This window comes from Telopea speciosissima, chromosome 6 (genome assembly GCF_018873765.1).
Source record: "Telopea speciosissima isolate NSW1024214 ecotype Mountain lineage chromosome 6, Tspe_v1, whole genome shotgun sequence".
Taxonomy (NCBI): domain Eukaryota; kingdom Viridiplantae; phylum Streptophyta; class Magnoliopsida; order Proteales; family Proteaceae; genus Telopea; species Telopea speciosissima.
In genome coordinates this window covers 45,971,632-45,990,077 of record NC_057921.1, presented here as the reverse complement: position 1 = coordinate 45,990,077, position 18,446 = coordinate 45,971,632, and the positions used below count along the sequence as shown (strand labels likewise).

Genomic DNA, 18,446 nt, shown 5'->3' with positions numbered 1-18,446 from the left:
ACGCTAACCAATCATGTGGTTAGCGTGGTTCCTATGCTTAGACACAAAACAATGCCTTTGTGTATGAAAAGACCGTTCAACCCCTAATGAAATCAAAAATTGCATCCAAACCAATGCTTTTATGTGCATTTTCATTGACTACTGCGCTGGTGCAGGGGGAGGAGCTAGCCATATAAATAAATAATGAAGTTGACAAATAATAGTAGGAGGTTGGTTAGATAATGTCCTCCTAGCATTGCTCAAATTTAAATATTAATTCATCTGTTAGATTTTGGGAGAAGGTAATTGAATTAAAGAAGCCATGTAATCCTCATTAGATTGTAAGACCCCACCACAAAACAGGAGTCCCTATGAGGAAACGTGTTAGATTGGATCCCACAAACAATTACACAATGGGAAGCTCTAATAGTGGCCTCAACTCATCCACACCTCCCATGTCGAAAAAGATAGTTGCAAAGTCAATACGCATTAGAATAGTGATTAATGAAGGATTAGATGGGTTTTTAATTTTGTTTTTCATACTTAATTTAATCATAAATGGAGACTCTAAAAGAAGATATTGAGAGTGGAAACGCAGAAGCTTAGATTACAAAAGGAAAATGACAGTTTGGATGTTAGTTGTTGGGCTGCAACAAGGCAAGGATCAGCACTTATAGCACATGAAGGAAGAGATAGTGGACATGAAACTCCCCCCCCCCTTTCCCTTCCTTAAGCTTGTCCTATCAAGGGCTATAAATGGATAATCGAAAATCCGAATTTGATTCGCCTCCGTATCTGTTTAAGGACATCCGTATTCGTTTAGAGATATCCAGAAAAAAATCAGAATACTTCGATAAAAATCCATCTGGAAAAATCCAAATGCTTAATAATAATAAATTAAGATATGGATTGACAGTGAATTGTATTCTCTAGGAGAGGAAGGTCCGGGTTACACAAGGCAGAGATGTAGATGGATGATCGAAAATTCGAATTCGATCTGCATCCAAATCTCCATCCGAATCCGTTTAAAGGTATCCGTATTCGGTTAGGGAAGCAGGGAAGATCTGGATCCGATCACATTCTATTCATATCCAAACCAAATCCAATCCGTTTACAGGCCTATGACACTCCTATGCCTGCAACAATGGGGAGTGGAGACAAAGAGAGGGAGGGAGACTTGAATACTTGAACTAATGTGCAACTCAAAAATATAAGAAATGGCCGGCAAACCTTTCTCCCTTGTATTTTAATCCCTTTGGATTGGCCCAGTTAGGGGATTTTAGTGTGAGGTTCTCAACTCACAAGGCCAGGACGGCATATACATGAAGCTGGCTGCATTCTTTGAGTAAGTTCCCACGTTCTATAAGAGGTAATAGTTTGATAGTTTTTCCTCAGGTGGAAGATTGAAAAAATAAAAACAAAAAACAGAAGGAGCCCACCAACAACTGTAGAAAATAAGCAAAAGAAATAGAGAGTAAGTTAGATTTTCTTAGTGGCAATCAACTTTTTCAATCGTTTATGAGTCATAATAGTCATCAATTTCTCAATAATCAAGTAGCATTAACAGTAAATGCACAACTGGTCAATGGTATGTTAAATGTATTCTCTACAAGTAATGACTCAATGGCCGTTACAGTTCATTTGACATCTACTTTGAAATAATCTAGTTTTGTTTTTATTTCAAAGGAGGAAAACAGTGTGCTGACTCTCTTTTCTGGAGGGCCCTGTCCTTGACTTATGGATCTGTTTAGCCTACATCCATTCTATGGTTTCATGAAGCATGTACTTCAGAATCCATGTGTACTACACCTTCTTATCAGTAAAGCTTTGTTTACCAAAAAAAAAAAAAAAAAGATTTGAGAGAAATGATACAGAAATTCCAAGATTAAAGAATAGGGGAGGTAACAATCTATTGAATATGTTCAAATAAAATAAAGAAAAAAGTTACAAATAAATTTTTGGAAAAGTTTTTTAGATCCACGAGATAAGAACGAAAATTACAAGATAAGTAGGTTTCAAATTTGTTTTACATCCACTACTTTCTTTTTAAAAAGATTTACTTAATCCCCAAAGTTGGTTAGTACTCATGCCACGCAAGAATAAAATAAAAGCAAACTTCCAAAATTACCCCAACCTCATGTAACTATTTTAAAAACTGTGAAATCCGATGAAAGTGCACCTTAATTGTAAGAGTAGAATTCAAAGCTCCTATTACCCCCTCCAAAATGAAAATAAAGAGGGGGATCCCTTATCCGGCTGCATGGCCACTGTGCCAGCATGGACGTTGGTACCTGACCAGAAGATGGCGTGGCCATTTCACTGCACCCGTAAGGGAATACTGCCCGGCAGCTTTCTTTTTCCTAAAAAATATTTACCTTTCCAAACTTCTGTGGATTTTCCATGGCTCTTGTTAAATTACCAAATGACCCATAACGCATTTGGCCATACCAGTTTGCAAAGAAGGCTTGCTTGTTTTTCGATAGAACTTGAGAGGAGAGGAGAGGAGTCTTATACATCACATGGTTGGCCTGATGCTTACGCACAAAGTATAAATTAAAAGGGTTTATCATGAACAATAGGATTTAAAAAAGAGTTGAGAAATCGTTCAAATGAATCTATCCAAAATAAGACAAAAGAATTTATAAAACTTTATTACTATTTCTATTCAGTTTTATTTTTAACCATTTTGTGCTTTGCAATATTATAATATAAGAATAATACCATTAATTTCAATTTATTTCTTAATATTATGTATCATATTATTCTTTGGATATAATATTTTTAATTGTTGTTATCTTGATGTTGATATTAAATGATAGTTACTTTTTATTTCTTTTCTTAAATTTATTAGTCTTTTTTTTTTTAAGGTCAGCAAAGGGATAATTAAAGAAGAGATAGGATGTACAAATACAAAAATCCAGACATAAGCAGACAATAAGACACTAGAGAAAAATGTCAAAGCCTTCCATGAGACTTTACCTTCACCATTGTCATCAGCAAAGATATCATACTAGCACAAGGATTAACTAATAGCTTTAAGCATCCACCTTCGGCATTTGAGATCAACAGATGACTTAAAGCAACCAACTAATTCCCATAACAAAAAATTCTATTCATTGGAACCGGTCTTTCTTGGGCATCCTAGACTACATCCAATTGAACAAAATTTGGGCATGTAGACCAAACGTTGGAGATTCTTACAGAGGCTCTTTTGATGGCTAGCTAATGCATCTCCTATAAAATTCTTTTGTTTTTTTTTTGGTAGAATCTCCTATAGGATTCACTTCCCTGTAACAATGAGATATTTTCCACTTAATTCTAGAGATGAAATTCGTCACGTGCCACCACTGCTGCCGGAAGAACCACGGGATTGATAGATTTGTAACTCTCTCCGTCATTTAAATCCACAGGTTTATTATGTTTTTCTCCTTAGCCAATTCCAAACCTTGGAAAAAAGTAAAACAGTAACTAAAAAGTCCTGATATCAATATACGACAAGAAATAAACAATCGAAGCACCTTCGTTATCTCTAAAAATGTAATTAACACAGGCATGATCTGGATTACCAAGAGAGCAGCCACTTATCATTGTCATATTATTTGAATATTAAGACAAATATAAGTAGTATGTATTATTTGATGGGACATGGTACCCACCATGTATCATCAAATTAACTACCATTTTAGAACTAATTTAAAAATGTATATAATCAGGTCTGCTACCAACCCATTAAATAACAATATCAAAAGCTTCTAATTTTTTTTTTTTTTTTTTGGGTCTTTTGTTTGTAGCTAGTGCTTATAGATTTCCTAACTCCCTCTAGGCCTACATTATATATCTAGCTCCTCTTCCCTCCCTCAAACATGCTAAAACTGTTTCATTTTCTTCTTCATTTTCTTCTTCATTTTCAAATCTTAATTGTTTGATCAATGGAGAACTCAATGATGTCTTCTATTAACAAATCCATGTCTTTTAAAGAAGAAATGGATTGCCCTGAGGAGAGTGGTTGGACAGAATATTTTGAGGACTTCATGAATGTCAATGGAGAGAATAATACTAGTTGTTGTTCTTCTGATTTTGGGACCTCTTCATTGGTTTCTGATGCTGCTTCTTGTGCTGCATGGAAGTTCTCTCATGATCATCATCATCATCAACAAGTTATTAATGGCTACTCTTCAATGATGGGTCCCCACCAGAGCTTTAAGAAATTGAATTTCAAGAAGAAAATAGCCAGAAAAGTTCTATTGGATGATAATAATGATGATTTGGAGGACACTGCCAGTTCTCCTTGCAATAGTCCCAAGGTACATTCGTCACCTACTTTTCAAGAAGAAAATGAAAATATTTCAGGATCTATTTTAAAGATGAAACTCTAAAAATTTCTCTTAATAGGTTAGTGAGCTAAGTCCATTCCATATGAACAGAATAAAAAGAGAAGATGGCCTAGAAAGTTCTAATGTGAGTTTCAGTTTCTCATTTTTTATTCTCTAGCTAGCTTCTCCTTGTTTTATTCTGGATTTAGACTAGTTTGCTTTGCTTATCAATTTTCTTGTTTTTTTTTTTTGGTTGTAGGAGAAGGGAATAAAACAGATTGATGAGAGAAATGAATTGGGCTTCATTGGTACAGAATTGAAGAAAAGAGGGCTTTGCTTGGCTCCCATGTCCTTGCTAATGAACCATCTTGGATAAATTCATCAATCTCTCTCTCTCTCTTGCATACCTTGTAAATCTATCTTTCATGTACGTGAAGTGCACAAGGCCTATACTTGTATGGAGAATCCACATGAAGTGCAAGGCCTGTACTCTTATGGTGAATCCCCATCTCTCTCTGTGCATATCTTGTAAATCTTTCTTCCATGCATGAAATTGTATCAATAATTCAAGTCTTTTTTTTTTTTGGCTAATGAAGAAACCCTTGAACCTGCCTGGGGTTTATGGTTCAGACCCTACGGGAAACCCAGTTACCCAAAGCCTCCCCTCATCATGTGTAACGCTTCATTCGTGGGGATTCAAACTTGGGACCCCATAACCGAAGCAAATTGTCCTAAACCAGCCGAGCAAAAGAAAGAAAGCTTAGCAAAATACAGCCTTGTAATGTATCAATCTTTGATTATTTGTTTTTGTGCTTTTGAATTTCCCTTAGGTTTGTCTTTTTGGTTTCTATGTTGTAGTTTGTTCTTTCTTTTTCATTTATTTTTCATTCAAATCAAATGAAAAAATGGAAAAAGGACGATGCTTAGTCACATGGTTCCTATGCCTAGACACAAGAGAGTGCAAATTTATCATCCCACCCCTTGAGAAATCAATAAAGCCATTCATGTTAATAACCCTACATGCGATCTCATTGGCCCCTGTGCTAGTGCACCATTAACATCCCTTGCCTTCTATTGTGCTCATCAAACCATTCTTCGAATTAAATTATTTCTTCCATCTTTCTCAAGCAATGAATGATTCAAAAACTGATAACTGTTTGTGTTTATGTGTGTGTGTGCACGTATGCTATTAATAAAGCATGGCCATGTGGGCTTTCTTCCTTTGCTTGCTATATGTTGCTTATAGGCCGGCCTCCAACAATTTCTACATTAAAGAAAGTTCTCATAATTAAGCTTATAAAGAAAGCCATTGTTCCGATCTCCATATCTTTGGCAAGTCACTTGAGTATCTCTCCCTCCTGTTATAAATAATAAGAAAACTCCATAAACAAATACAAAATAAGGTAGGCAGAATGGACAAGGAATGGCCTAGGTTCAGCCAATCATTGGCTACATTCAAATGGTTGCTATAATATATATTCAATTCCAAGTCAATTCAAGGTCTAGAGTCTTAGAGATAGTCTTCTTCCATTGAGCAAAACATTTTTTGCCACGCTGAGGGGTGTCAATTCAAAGCCCGCACTGGTAGGATCGATCTGTCCCGTTCGGTGAAAGCCTAAAACTCACTTGACATGTCAATTAAATGTGTCGTTTACGGTGCAAGGGGATGGATCGACGGGCGCTCGATCGAGGCCAACACATTTAATTTTTTTTTTTTGCTAAAGGTCAGCAAAGTTTGTATTAGAGATTAAAAAATATGGTACAAAAATTTAATTTTTGCAAAAAAAAAAGTTATTAAATCAATATGTAAATGTTTGTAAATCCTTAAACATAAACCACCACTCTTGATCCAAGTTCACGAACCTCAACACAAAGCAAACCAAGCATTACTTAAGATGTACTCAGGAGGTTGACCCAGGCAAAAACCAATAAATGTAAATTTTAAAAACTCACATAATCATTAAAACCATTTATTTTTTAAGCTCATTTATGAACGTTTGCTTTAGATATGCCATCATATGTATGTCCATTGAGATTGAGGCACATAGGGCTCTCTAAATGCATTGAGATTTACTTATTTAGTCGTTAGCCTAGTGATGAACATTTTCTTAAGTAAGTTCTTGTTTCATTCCAAATAATTGAATCTCGTTAGGAAACTATATGGACCAAACTTGCATAGCCCGATTGCGGACCATTTAGTATGATCCCATTTATAGACACGTTTAGCCCAATTATAGACGATACCCGACCGACCATTTATAATTGAGACCATGCCTAGCCTATCGGGAACAATTACTTAAACGGGCCGATCACAGTGCGGCATCCTAAAGTATGGGGGACCGATTTGGCATGACCAAAATCAGAATGGACCAATCGATTGACACCTCTTTGGCCACGCTTATTTCTAAACTAATCTTGCTGCTTTATTCTAAGATAACCAAACTATCCACTAAAAATAAAAAACATGATCAGATTCTTAAATGAAAATAAAAATATCTTAAACCTAAGAAATCTGAACCAATGAAAAGTTTGTGATATGCATAAAAACAACCCATCAATGGATGGTTGACACGTGGCAGAAGACCAAGTCAAAGTGAAAGATTAGGGTTGAAGCTATTGTGATCCACTGGGATCGAACTCTCTCACCGCAGTGTTATTGGTGAAGCTAATCATAGAGCCAGTGTGGTCACGAAATCTTCGGATGCTTTCGGCCTCAAACGCGCTCAGAATGGCCTAAAAGGTGCATACATCGGATGCCAAAGGTAGTGTGTCATGTAGAGTTCATCAAGACCTTTGAAATGATATGTATTTCGACATATGTTTAATTCTGATCCGACCTTGACAATGTGGCTTGTTTTGAGTTATTAGGGGCATTTTTGTACTTTTACCAGGTTAGGGCTTCTTTATAAAGTCTTCTTATCTCGTTGAGAGGGTAAGGTGAGATTTGAGGGTTTGTTATATTCTTGAGAAGTAGTGAAACCTAGTTCTATCGCTGGCCGTGGATGTAGCCTACCTTCTTGGGGGTGAACCACATAAAATCTCGTGTTGTGTGTTTGTGCGTTTGATTCTTCTCTTCTTTTTGTTTTTCTTCTTCAAATCCCATTCCTAGGCTTGTTTTTTCTAACACGTAGGACCGCCACAAAGAGATTATGGACTCTCCATATGGACAACTATCCTTTTTTGCCTCCTACTAAAAATCGAACTTCTCCACTGGTCATCCTATAAATAGGAATAAGGTAGGGTACAAGGTACGATACATAATCACTCTCATAGCTTGTGCTCTTTCGATTTCCTATCTTATACTACTATTGCTCGGAGTTTTGGCTTAAACATCAGAGAGTCCTCCTAGGAGTTCGCTTTGACCCTTTCTCTTATCCAGCTTCGTTCTTGGTGCACAAGTCTCCCCACGACATGACGATTCAGATATCGTATGTGACAACAATTAGGAAACTATTATATTTCTCCAAATTAGAAAAAAAAATTGACTAGTGAGAACTTCCATATTTGAGATATCAAATAACGACGGCGAACAATATAATTAATAGCAAAGTTATATAGTGCCAACCATAGCCTAAGGTGTATCTTCTTGCCCACTTCTCGCTGATATGAAATGCATTTCTATAGTTAAAAAGTATAATAAAATGTAAAAGATAGTGATAGCTTTTAATAATGACATAATGATAAATTATTTTCAAATTATTTTTTGAAAATCCTCTTTTACCCATAACTTAAAGAACATTAAAGAATAAGATAAGGAGCAAATTAAAAGAAGTGTAAAATAGGAATTCACGTTGAAGGAATTGAGTGAGTTTATTCATTACTCTATGTGGGGTTAAATACCCAAATAATACAAGATATGTATCCCTGTGAATGAGGGATAAGATTTAGGACATTTACAATAAAAGGAAATAAGAGACACAAAAGGAATGAAATACAATAGATAAGGATAAAAATCCTAGAAGGCAAGTATGATATGGATTCCTTCTAGTGAATCCGCTGACACTCCCCCTCAAGTTGGAGCGTGGATATCCAGAACGCCCAACTTGGAGAGCAAGAATCGGAAAGCATCGCGACCCAATGCTTTGGTGAAAATGTCTGCAATCTGCATGCGAGAAGGAACGCGAGCCGTGGAAGTGCAGCCAGACTAGAGGCGTTCACGCACAACATGATAATCAATTTCAATATGTTTAGTGCATTCGTGATAGACCGGATTAGCCGCAATGTGGAGAGCGGCCAGGTTGTCACAAAAAAGACGCATTGGGCCGGAAGAGGGAACACCAAGGTCGTTGAGAAGACCACGTAGCTAGACTAACTCACAGGTGGCATTACCCATAGCACGATATTCTGCCTCAGCCGATGAGAGAGAAACCGTGCTCTGTTTCTTGGATTTCCAGGAGAGAGGGCTGGCACCAAGAAAAGTGACATAGCCAGTGATGGACCGGCGTGTAGTGGGGCATGCATCCCAATCAGAATCACAATAAGCCAAAAGCTACAGATTACTCTTAGAAGAAAAAAATAAGCCAGTGTCAGGAGACGACTTGAGGTAGCAAAAGACACGGACAGCGGCGTCCCAATGTGGTTGGCGGGGAGCATGCATGTACTGACTGAGGGTAGTAATGGCATATGCAATATCTGGTCTAGTGATGGTTAGGTAAAGTAACCGTCCAACCAAACGCCGGTAAGGAGAGGAATCATCAAGCAGAGGACCTGAGTCAAGTGATAAGCGGTGATTCTGTTCCATGGGAAAATCAACCGGTTTAGATGCCAGAAGACCAGAAGTCGAAAGGATCTCCAATGTATATTTCCGCTGGTTAATAAAAATCCCAGTTGGGTGGCGGGCAACCTCAATACCCAGAAAATACTTGAGGCGACCCAGATCCATGAGGTGAAAATGCTGATCAAGAAACCGAACAAGGCCCTGAATGGCAGTAGCATTATCCCCAGCGAGAATAATATCATCAACGTAAACAAGAACCGCAGTGTAGCTAGACGGTGTGCAGCGAGTAAAGAGAGAGTGATCAGCCGAAGACTGAACATAACCAGCAGTGATGAGAGTCTGGGATAAAGTTGCAAACCAGTTACGGGAAGCCTGTTTGAGGCCATATAAGGACTTCTGAAGCCTACAGAACCTGTTCTCCCCCTGCTTGGGATAACCTGGTGGAAGTCACATATAAATTTCCTCATGTAGGTCACCATGCAGAAAAGCATTATTAACATCTAACTAGTGAAAGTGCCAACCACGAACAACCGCGATGGCAAGAAGGCTACGAACAGTGACTAATTTCACAATAGGAGCGCAAGTGTCAGTATAGTCCAAACCCTCCTGTTGGGTATAGCCTTTGGCGACTAGTCGGGCTTTGAGCCGCTCGATGCTACCATCAGCCTGACGCTTGACCTTATAAACTCGCTTACACCCAATCGGCTTCTTACCTGCAGGAAGAGACTGCAAAGACCATGTGTTATTCCGTTCAAGTGCATTAATTTCATCCGTCATGGCATTACACCAGTGGGGATATTTAGATGCCTCAGTGTAAGTAGAGGGCTCATGATCATGACTAATTGTAGAGAGAAAAGCACAATGGGAAGGGGATAAATTAGAATAATTGACATAATGATGAAGAGGATAAGAGATACAACCTGCCGCTGAAGACGTGACTATGGGTGAGGTGGATGACGTGACCGAAGTACAAACATAGTCATGGAGACGTACGGGTTTGGAATAGGTGCGGTCAGAACGCCAGAGGGAAGGTGGAGCCACGGGTGAGGAGGGAAGGGCTACAATGGCAGTAGTGTCAGGTATGGAGGGAGCGTCCAGGGGTTGTGATGGTGGGTCCGCAAGCAACAAGAAAGGAGAAGAGTCATCGGGCATAGGGTTGGGGAGAACGGTGGTGGAATGGGTGGGTGAGATGGAAGAAAAGGGAAAAACAAACTCGTGAAATGTGACATCACGAGAAACAAAAGTTTGGTGAGTGGGGTGATCATAAAGGCGATAACCCTTTTGATGAAAAGGGTAACCAATGAAGATGCAACGTGTAGCACGGGGGTCCAGTTTAGAGCGACCAGGGGGTGGCTATGAGCATAGCATAAACAACCAAACACACGAAGATGGTCATAAAGGGGATTGCCCACAAGGTTGGGGGTGGGTGTGTGGTTAATTAAATAAGCCGCAGTAAGGACACAATCACCCCAAAATTTTAAGGGAAGATGGGCTTGAAAACGGAGAGCGCGAGCAACCTCAAGAAGATGACGGTGCTTGTGCTCTGCCACACCATTCTGTTGGGGAGTGGCGACACATGAATGCTAGCGGATTATGCCATGGAGGGAATAAAACTGTTGCATAGGGCTGGAAAAAAATTCTAATCCATTATCAGTCCAAAAAGTGCATATTTTACAATTAAACTGAGTGTGGATCATGTGATAAAAATTAGTGAAAATGGCATAAGTTTCAGATTTATGTCGCATAAGATAAACCCATACACAGCGGGAATAATCATCCACGAGGGTTAAAAAATAATGCGTGCCAGAAAGGGATGCAGTAGGGTAACCCCCCCATGTATCGCAATGAATTAAAGTGAAGGGGTCCGTGCTACGATTATTGCTTAAATGAAAAGGTAGATGAGTCTGTTTAGATAAATGACAAACATTGCAAGGGGATGGGGAAACAAAATTATTTTTAATATTTGGAATAGTAGGAAGCAAAGGAAGTAAACGACGAATACGATCTGGAAAAGGATGCCCGAGACGAAAATGCCACGGCGGAGATGGTGGAGGATGCCCAACTGTAGAAGCAATGGGAGAAGGTGATGAGGGAGGGGTGAAATAGTATAAGCTATCACGCCTCGTGCCCACCCCAATCAGCCTCTTCGCGGATAGGTCCTGCAAAACGTAAAAAGAGGGAAAATATGTGATAGAGCAATTGACAGAAGCGGTGAGCTTACTAATGGAAATTAAATTAAATTGAAAGGCTGGAACATGTAAAACCTCATGCAATGTAACAGTAGGACTAAGAGTTTTAGATCCATGGTGGGTAATAGGAAGACTCGCACCAGTGGACAATCGAACAGGTGAAGCAGCGGGGAGGGGGCGAGGATGAGAAAGACCTGAAAGGTCGCATGACATATGGTCGGTAGCCCCACTGTCGAGTATCCAAGACGAAGAATGCATACCTGAAATGGAAAAGTTGGCTGCACTACTTGCCATATGAGCTCCGGATGGGGAATCAGTAACGTGCACAAGGTTCAGAAGTTGCTGAACCTGGTCGTGAGAAAGGCCAGACAAAGGCGTGGAAGGCACTGTAGAAGCTTGGATAGATTGCTGGACTGGTGGAGTAGCAGCAGTATGTGCGTGAGCCTGTGGTGCAGCAGCAGCTTCAGTTGGAGCATGGTTGGGTTCACGGCTAGAAGGAGATCGCCGAGAAGGGTGCTACTGCCCTGGTGGAAAGCCATGAAGGACATAGCAAGTATTGCGCCAGTGACCATGGCGTTGACAGTGGTCACACCATGGTCGTTTTCGAGGCAGGCCAGATGATGACGGAGAGGATCGAGCATCCTTAGAAACAGCCATAGCAGCAGTGTCGAGCACAACAAGAATGGTGAGTGCACGCTGCTACTCTTCTTGAAGAATGAGATGATAACTGCGATTAACATCGGGCAAAGGATCCATGGTGAGGATCTGAGAATGGAGAGCAGCGTAACCGTCAGAAAGGCCCATGAGAAATTGATAAACTCGCTCCTCCTGAGCAGTCGATTGAGGAGCAATAGGAGCCCCACACGTGCAAGAGACGGAAGGGGCATGAGAGGCTAACTCATCCCACAATACTTTCAGCCGAGTGAAATAATCAACCAAAGAGTCCGTGCCTTGCTGGATCGTGGCAATTAAACGTTTAAGGTGGAAAACCCGAGGAGCATTTGTGCGAGAAAAACGTTCCTCGAGATCTTTCCAGACAGAAGCAGCTGTCTCGACATAAATGACACTGTCAGCCAATGGTTTGGAGAGAACAGTTAAGATCCAGCAGAGAACCATGAAGTTGCAGCGGTCCCAGAGTTGAACAGTGGAAAGCGGGGATGATGGCTTGACGAGGGAACCGTCGACAAACATCATTTTGTTTTTCGCATAGAGAGCCATACGCATTGTGTATTTCCAAGTAGGATAGTTATCTCCAGTGAGAGGAGACGACACAAGAATAGTGCCCGGATTATCAGAATGGTGAAGATGATAAGGAGAATTGGAATCGATGGTAGAACCAGACGAAGAAGAGACATCAGCGGAAGAAATATCAGTGTTCTCCCCCATGGTGATAAAAAAAAAAAATTGAAAGATGGATAAAACCTGCTCTGTAGACAGAGCAAATGAAGAAAACGTTGAATGGATCTATGAACCTACTAAACTGATACCATGTAAAATAGGAATTCACGTTGAAGGCATTGAGTGAGTTTATTCATTACTCTATGTGGGGTTAAATACCCAAATAATACAAGATATGTATCCCTGTGAATGAGAGATAAGAGTTAGGAGATTTACAATCAAAGGAAATAAGAGACACAAAAGGAATGAAATACAATAGGTAAGGATAAAAATCCTAGAAGGCAAGTATGACATGGATTCCTTCCAGTGAATCCGCTAACAAGAAAGTGCAAAGTTGATGTGTCATTTAGACAGTCCCTAACTCCCTATATTAAAAGGATTAAAAAAATTTACAATTTCTTACTCAATATTTTGGTTACAATAAAAATTGGATCGAGTTTTCTCCACCCACGGGGCGGGAGAGGGTGGGAATGGATATTGAAAGAGTATTTTGGATCATACAAAAACTCTAGGAGAGATTTATGAACCCTAGGACGCTGGGTGAACCATCCTCTATAGGTGGAGAGGAAAACTTTATCCATAAGATTTTTCCAACGTTGAAAGTTCAAAAGAAGAAGTGCAATAATGGTGGCCCGTACATTGAATTACGACCCCAAATTTAACTCCTAACTAGCCTGACGCCCTGACCTCTGTCCATCCAACATTTTAGTCTTGCCTACTTGACAGATCACATGGCCAAAATTACCCTTAGGACCAGCCGTGTTCATCTATGTTTGGATTTAGTTCTTATTCCTTCTAAGAAACTATCATTAAATTATGGAAACATGGTTCTTTTGCCCGTAGTGGGAACCCTTTGCACATGCCCTCTGGTTTTAGGGTGTAGATAGAATGAATAAGCATTTTGACCACAAAAAAGTCATATTTGGTTGATCAATCAAAATCATCGTCCTCTGTTTTTTCGATGAGCAGTGTTATTCAAACTATTTATTGGCACATCCACCTTAAAAGAAAATACCGCCTTACCCCTGCTTGGGCAGAGGTAAGGCTGTATTTTCTGCCTTGCTTGTGTGTGGGGTGTACACGGCAGTAGGGGCAGGTGGAAGTAGAGGATCTCAATTGCTAATAAAGTAGGTGACAAATGTTCTACTAACATTTAATTTTTCAAATTTATGATCTCTATTAAAATTTTCTTTTAACCCTCATATGATTGGGATCAATGTTTCATGGCTACTACCCCGGTTGCAGCCATGTTCCTGCTGCTCCAATCATATGTTTCGACTTGGAATTTCTTAGGGTATTTTAGAAAATACTAAAACCTAAGGGGTATTTGTGAACCCTAAGGGGAAAGGAATTATTCAAAGTTGCCTCTTGCGATTGGGGACAGCAGTAGGTTGCAACCAAAATTTTCCGTGTTTTTCATTCTACATTTGATAGATCGGGTATCCAAATATCTCAACTTGCCTTGCGATAGTTTTCATTAAATTCCCACGTGAAATGCAACTTCTAACTAAGGCTGCAATAGGGTCGGGTTGGGCTGGGTTTTTTAAAACCCTAGCCCAACCTTGAATCTCCTTAGCTGGGCCTAGGCCTGACCGGCCCTGACTCAGGGCCTGAAAAATCCAACCTTGACCTGCCCTCAAGGCCGGGCCAGGACGTATCATGATTGACCCTGACCATGGAGAGGAGGAAGGGAGATGCAGGGATTGGGCCAGGCCGGGGAGAAGAAGAAGATAGGGCCGGATGGGATAAGCTAGAGGCCTCAACCCTAGCCCGGTCCGACCCTAACCAGGGTTTTTTTGTAATTGGAATCGATTGATCTGGATCGGACAGATTTACCATTGTTTTCTTAAAAGAAAATCAGATTTTTTTTACATTTTTACCCTAGTCCATACCGATCCACCAATACGGGATCGGTTAAGAATCGGCTGATTCGTACCAATTCCTCAAACCATGGCACTGACCCGCCCTCAGAGCTAGGGTATCTCAGCCTAGGCTTGTTCGGCTCAAGGTGGGTCAGGGCGGTCTTGACCTGATAGGACCAAACATGCACCCCTACTTCTAACCTTGTTCATACCAACTGAAAATTCACTTGTACAAAAGAGAGAGAGAGAGAGAGAGAGCTGATTTTCACACGAACAGAAGAATTAGTTTATTTCTTATACATTTGTCCCATGTACAGCCAAATAACTCAAGTACTATATGCGTGTATCCACCAGATCTTATTTTCCAACCGCAGCAAACAATACTGAAAAAAAAAGCAAACCACTCGAAATCTGTGGCAGAAAAATTATGAATAGAATCTTTTCAAGGAGAACATGAAATCTTGAAAAACCACTCAAACGAATTACAGAACTAAGAGCATAGATGAACCAGCAAAAGCTGCAATAGAAGCAATTGCACTCACGAACACCGAAGAAGCTCCACTGGGAGTAGTGGGAGACTCCGCACTAGGAGTGGAAGGAGCAATCTCTGTAACAGGAGAAGGAGCTGGGGCATTCTCAATGGAACTTGAAGGTGAAGGAGGAGATGCCGAGCTCGTCTGATTCGTAGTAGAAGATTGGTTGCTTCGATCTGCCATGACCACAACCACCATCTTCTCATTCTTCTTGCAGTTCTCTGGGACTCCACTTATGAAGTAGTAAGGACCATTTTTATCAAACTTGATTGAAGTGTGGCCATCTTTAAATGTTGCAGTGGGTGATGTTGAGTTGCAGCTTTCGTATTCCTCTTTGTTTACTTGAAGCACCGAGTCCTTGTCAGCTGAGTAAACAAACACTGCAATAGAAACAATTGGTATCAAAGTCAAGGTTGTAGGTTCAAGTCACTAGATAAGTGTTTGATCCAAAAGATCAACAAAATCAAATATTCAACTTACATAGAGAGTCTCCAATTTGGAACCGCTTCATTTCTGCCCATTGATTGTAGGTGTTTGCATTTGAATCAGTGGGCACAGTCCATCCATTGGCTTCTCCAACCTTGAACTCAAATGCACCAACTCTTTGCATCACCAGTAGAAGAGTACTAAACAGACCCAAAGCATGAAATGCTTTTCTATGGTGTTTCAATCTTAGAATTGTGTTGGCCATGGCAAAAGAACAATGGATCTTTAGCTGATGTGGTGGAGACTTCAGCCAAAGCTTATTGTGCTAGCTACTTGGTTCAAAGGTAAAGGTTTGACAGGAAAGGGACCATGGTTGTGGGGTTTTATAGCCACTTTGCATGCAAGAGCTTTGCAAGCTGTAGCAGTGAAGCTTTTGTTTCTTTTAGATATTCCTCTTTACTAGAATATCTTAGCTTCTAGTGCAAAGCATAAGCCGCTTTATGATAAGAGAGAGCCCGACTGTTCTTGAGCACTTTTGCATCTACTTGGTAACCTTCTATATGAGGTTATACTTTACTTGACAACATTAAGAATATTCATGTCTTGTCTGTCAGGTTAGAATTTTTTCGATGCTGGCTAATGAGGTAAGTAGATACAAACACTTTTTTCCCTTGCAGCTTACAGTCAGGTTTGTAAGAATTAACAGAAATTTCCCTCTTTTTTATTCAGATCAAATTAACTTAAGTTCAGATCAAAGGGTTCATAATCATTCCCACCATTTTGCCATTAGAGTCTACACTGCAATTGCAATTGCAATTGCTGGGCTGAGCTGAATGGTAACCCAGCATTCGTTAAGCTCAAGTATGCTCAGGCCCAAAATCAGTCGCACTCATGCTTATAGGTTCACTCCCAAGCCCAGCCAGGGATGGAGGCAGCTAAAAGGACATCAAAAGGGACATCATTTGCTTGTGGGGCTTGTACCATACCAATTCAACTCCTCTACTTCCGCCTGCCCCTACTGCCATGTGCCCCCCACACACAAGCAAGGCGGAATGTACCGCCTTACCCCTGCCCATGCGTCTTACCCGAGTGGGGGTAAGGCGGTACTTTCCGCCGCACTTGTGTGTGGGGGCGCACGGCAGTACCGGGCAGGCGGAAGTAGAGGAATCGGATCAGTACCCTACATGGGTTCACTTCTAAGAAAGTTGACTTCTTGGAGAACCTTTTTACTCTTCTAATAAGAGAAGTCTACCAGCAGAATATAGGATTCAGTACCTTCAATTCAGCAGTAATATCCAGATTTGAATAAAAGGATTATGGAAAGTCTTTGCTTTAGCAGTAAAATTTGCATCCCTAAATTAAATGAAGATGTAGAAATATTTGTTTTCAGAAAAGCTGGGAATTTTTCTGGCTCATTGATTTATTTCCAACCTACCATTAACAATACTAGGGGTAAGAGAGAACAACACTGGCAGTAAGGGAGAGTGGCATTATATTTCTGTGGCTTGGTTTAGGTGGTATGAATACTGATTATATTTCTGTGGCAGCAGATAACCATGTTGAATCTATGAAGAGACATAGGCTACTAAGTACTTGTTCTTCCCCAATCCAAGAATAGTTATATCCATCTGGTATATATCCATCTGGATTAATTAGGATAGGCATAGTCAGAATGTCTGAAACAATCTCTGGTGTAAACATGGAGGTCAAAAGAGAGAGATTCCATTGCCTACCAGTATGATCAGATTAGTAACCCTGCAGAAACCAAGTTTAGGTGAAATTCAACCTTTGGGATCCAGGGGTCAGACCAAATGTCAATGTCATCTCCTGCACTCGATGCTTCGCCAGACCCATGATGCAATCCTTCCAGGTTTGGAGTCGAGGAAAGAAGGGAAATTTGCTCATTTGGATTTCAATTCCCAATTGCAATTGAAATATCTAAGTGTCCAAGCAGTCTATAAATTGAAGTATTGGCCTGGAACCACTCCTCAATGCTCAACTTGGGCGGTCTCACGGGGCTTTTGGTAGTTTCCAAGTTGCAACAGGTGGATTCCTGCACCCTTTCAATTACACCTTTCAGAACACAAATCGGTGCTAGAAAACCAGAAGAGAGACAAATAAGGATTTGAATCATCAACCAAACCTGGGAAGGTTATGCAGCAAACATTCACTCAAAACATCCATATTGAGATGCCCAGCAACACAATTCATGATCTAATTAATCTGTAAAAATCAAATGTAAATTTGGACCAGACCCTTATTTATGGACATAAACTAAACAAAACCCCTAGTTCATATTCATAACATGATTTTGAAAATAAAACCAACCAAGAGGAATTTCTAATTCTAGACTCAATATTTAGTTCGCTACTCCGCCATTTTGTATCATACGAATTGTTCAACTGAATGAATCCTAGGCACCAGATTTCAGTACCAATGAGGCTTAAGGAATTCATGTGTAATGAACCTACATGCTATTCTATCTTAACAAAATGGGGAAATGAAATAACTGTACATTTATGCTATTCGATCTCAACAAAATGGGGAAATTCTGTCATTCAAGTACAAGCCCACATCTAAGAGTACCGTCAATACATGCACGAAACAAAAATAATGATCAAGAACCACCCCATGTTATAACTTATAAGATAGTGATACGAGATTCCAATGCCAAGTTGCTCACAGAGCATACACTGCCAAATAAAAGCCCACACCCGCAAATTAAAGTTATGCCTTCACTTTTCCAGCTTGTAGAGCTTGAATTCTCTGTTGTAGCTTTAAGATCTGTAAGACAAGAATTACGCAATTAGGAAGCCATTACCAATGTTATCACAAAGCAATCCATCAAATACATTTTGATATAAATAAAAGCATAGAGAACATCACAACATCACAGACACTGGAAGGATGAAATATTCAGAATTCACAAGTTTGTGCCGGTCTGGAGATAACCTCTCGACTTGCAAGAGTAGAGGAACTTCTCCTGGTTTCTTTTACTTGCAATTCTAATGTTTATGCTAGACAGAGCA

The 18,446-nt window shown here is 40.1% G+C and overlaps 3 protein-coding genes across 3 annotated transcripts in view; 1 reads left to right on the top strand and 2 right to left on the bottom strand.

Annotated features, from left to right (window-relative positions):
* The first annotated feature begins 3,908 nt into the window (after nucleotides 1–3,908).
* LOC122665825 (vascular-related unknown protein 4-like) lies at nucleotides 3,909–4,668 on the top strand. The gene is made up of 3 exons (XM_043861959.1): nucleotides 3,909–4,283; nucleotides 4,372–4,437; nucleotides 4,552–4,668. The coding sequence occupies exons 1-3, from the start codon at nucleotides 3,909–3,911 to the stop codon at nucleotides 4,666–4,668; spliced, it is 558 nt and encodes a 185-aa protein (XP_043717894.1).
* A 10,052-nt stretch (nucleotides 4,669–14,720) lies between these two features.
* Nucleotides 14,721–15,786, bottom strand: LOC122663882 (early nodulin-like protein 3). Its single transcript, XM_043859548.1, has 2 exons — nucleotides 15,472–15,786; nucleotides 14,721–15,371 (listed from the first exon to the last, which is right to left on the bottom strand). Exons 1-2 carry the CDS (start codon nucleotides 15,680–15,682, stop codon nucleotides 14,941–14,943), a joined length of 642 nt encoding a protein of 213 aa, XP_043715483.1. The 5' UTR covers nucleotides 15,683–15,786; the 3' UTR covers nucleotides 14,721–14,940.
* A 2,231-nt stretch (nucleotides 15,787–18,017) lies between these two features.
* The window catches only part of LOC122664543 (prefoldin subunit 6-like), a 47,059-nt gene continuing 46,630 nt past the window's right edge, over nucleotides 18,018–18,446 (bottom strand). The window contains exon 8 of the mRNA XM_043860398.1: nucleotides 18,018–18,201. Within this exon, the coding sequence (XP_043716333.1) occupies nucleotides 18,145–18,201 (57 nt within the window). The 3' untranslated portion in view covers nucleotides 18,018–18,144. The remainder of the gene's footprint in view (nucleotides 18,202–18,446) is intronic.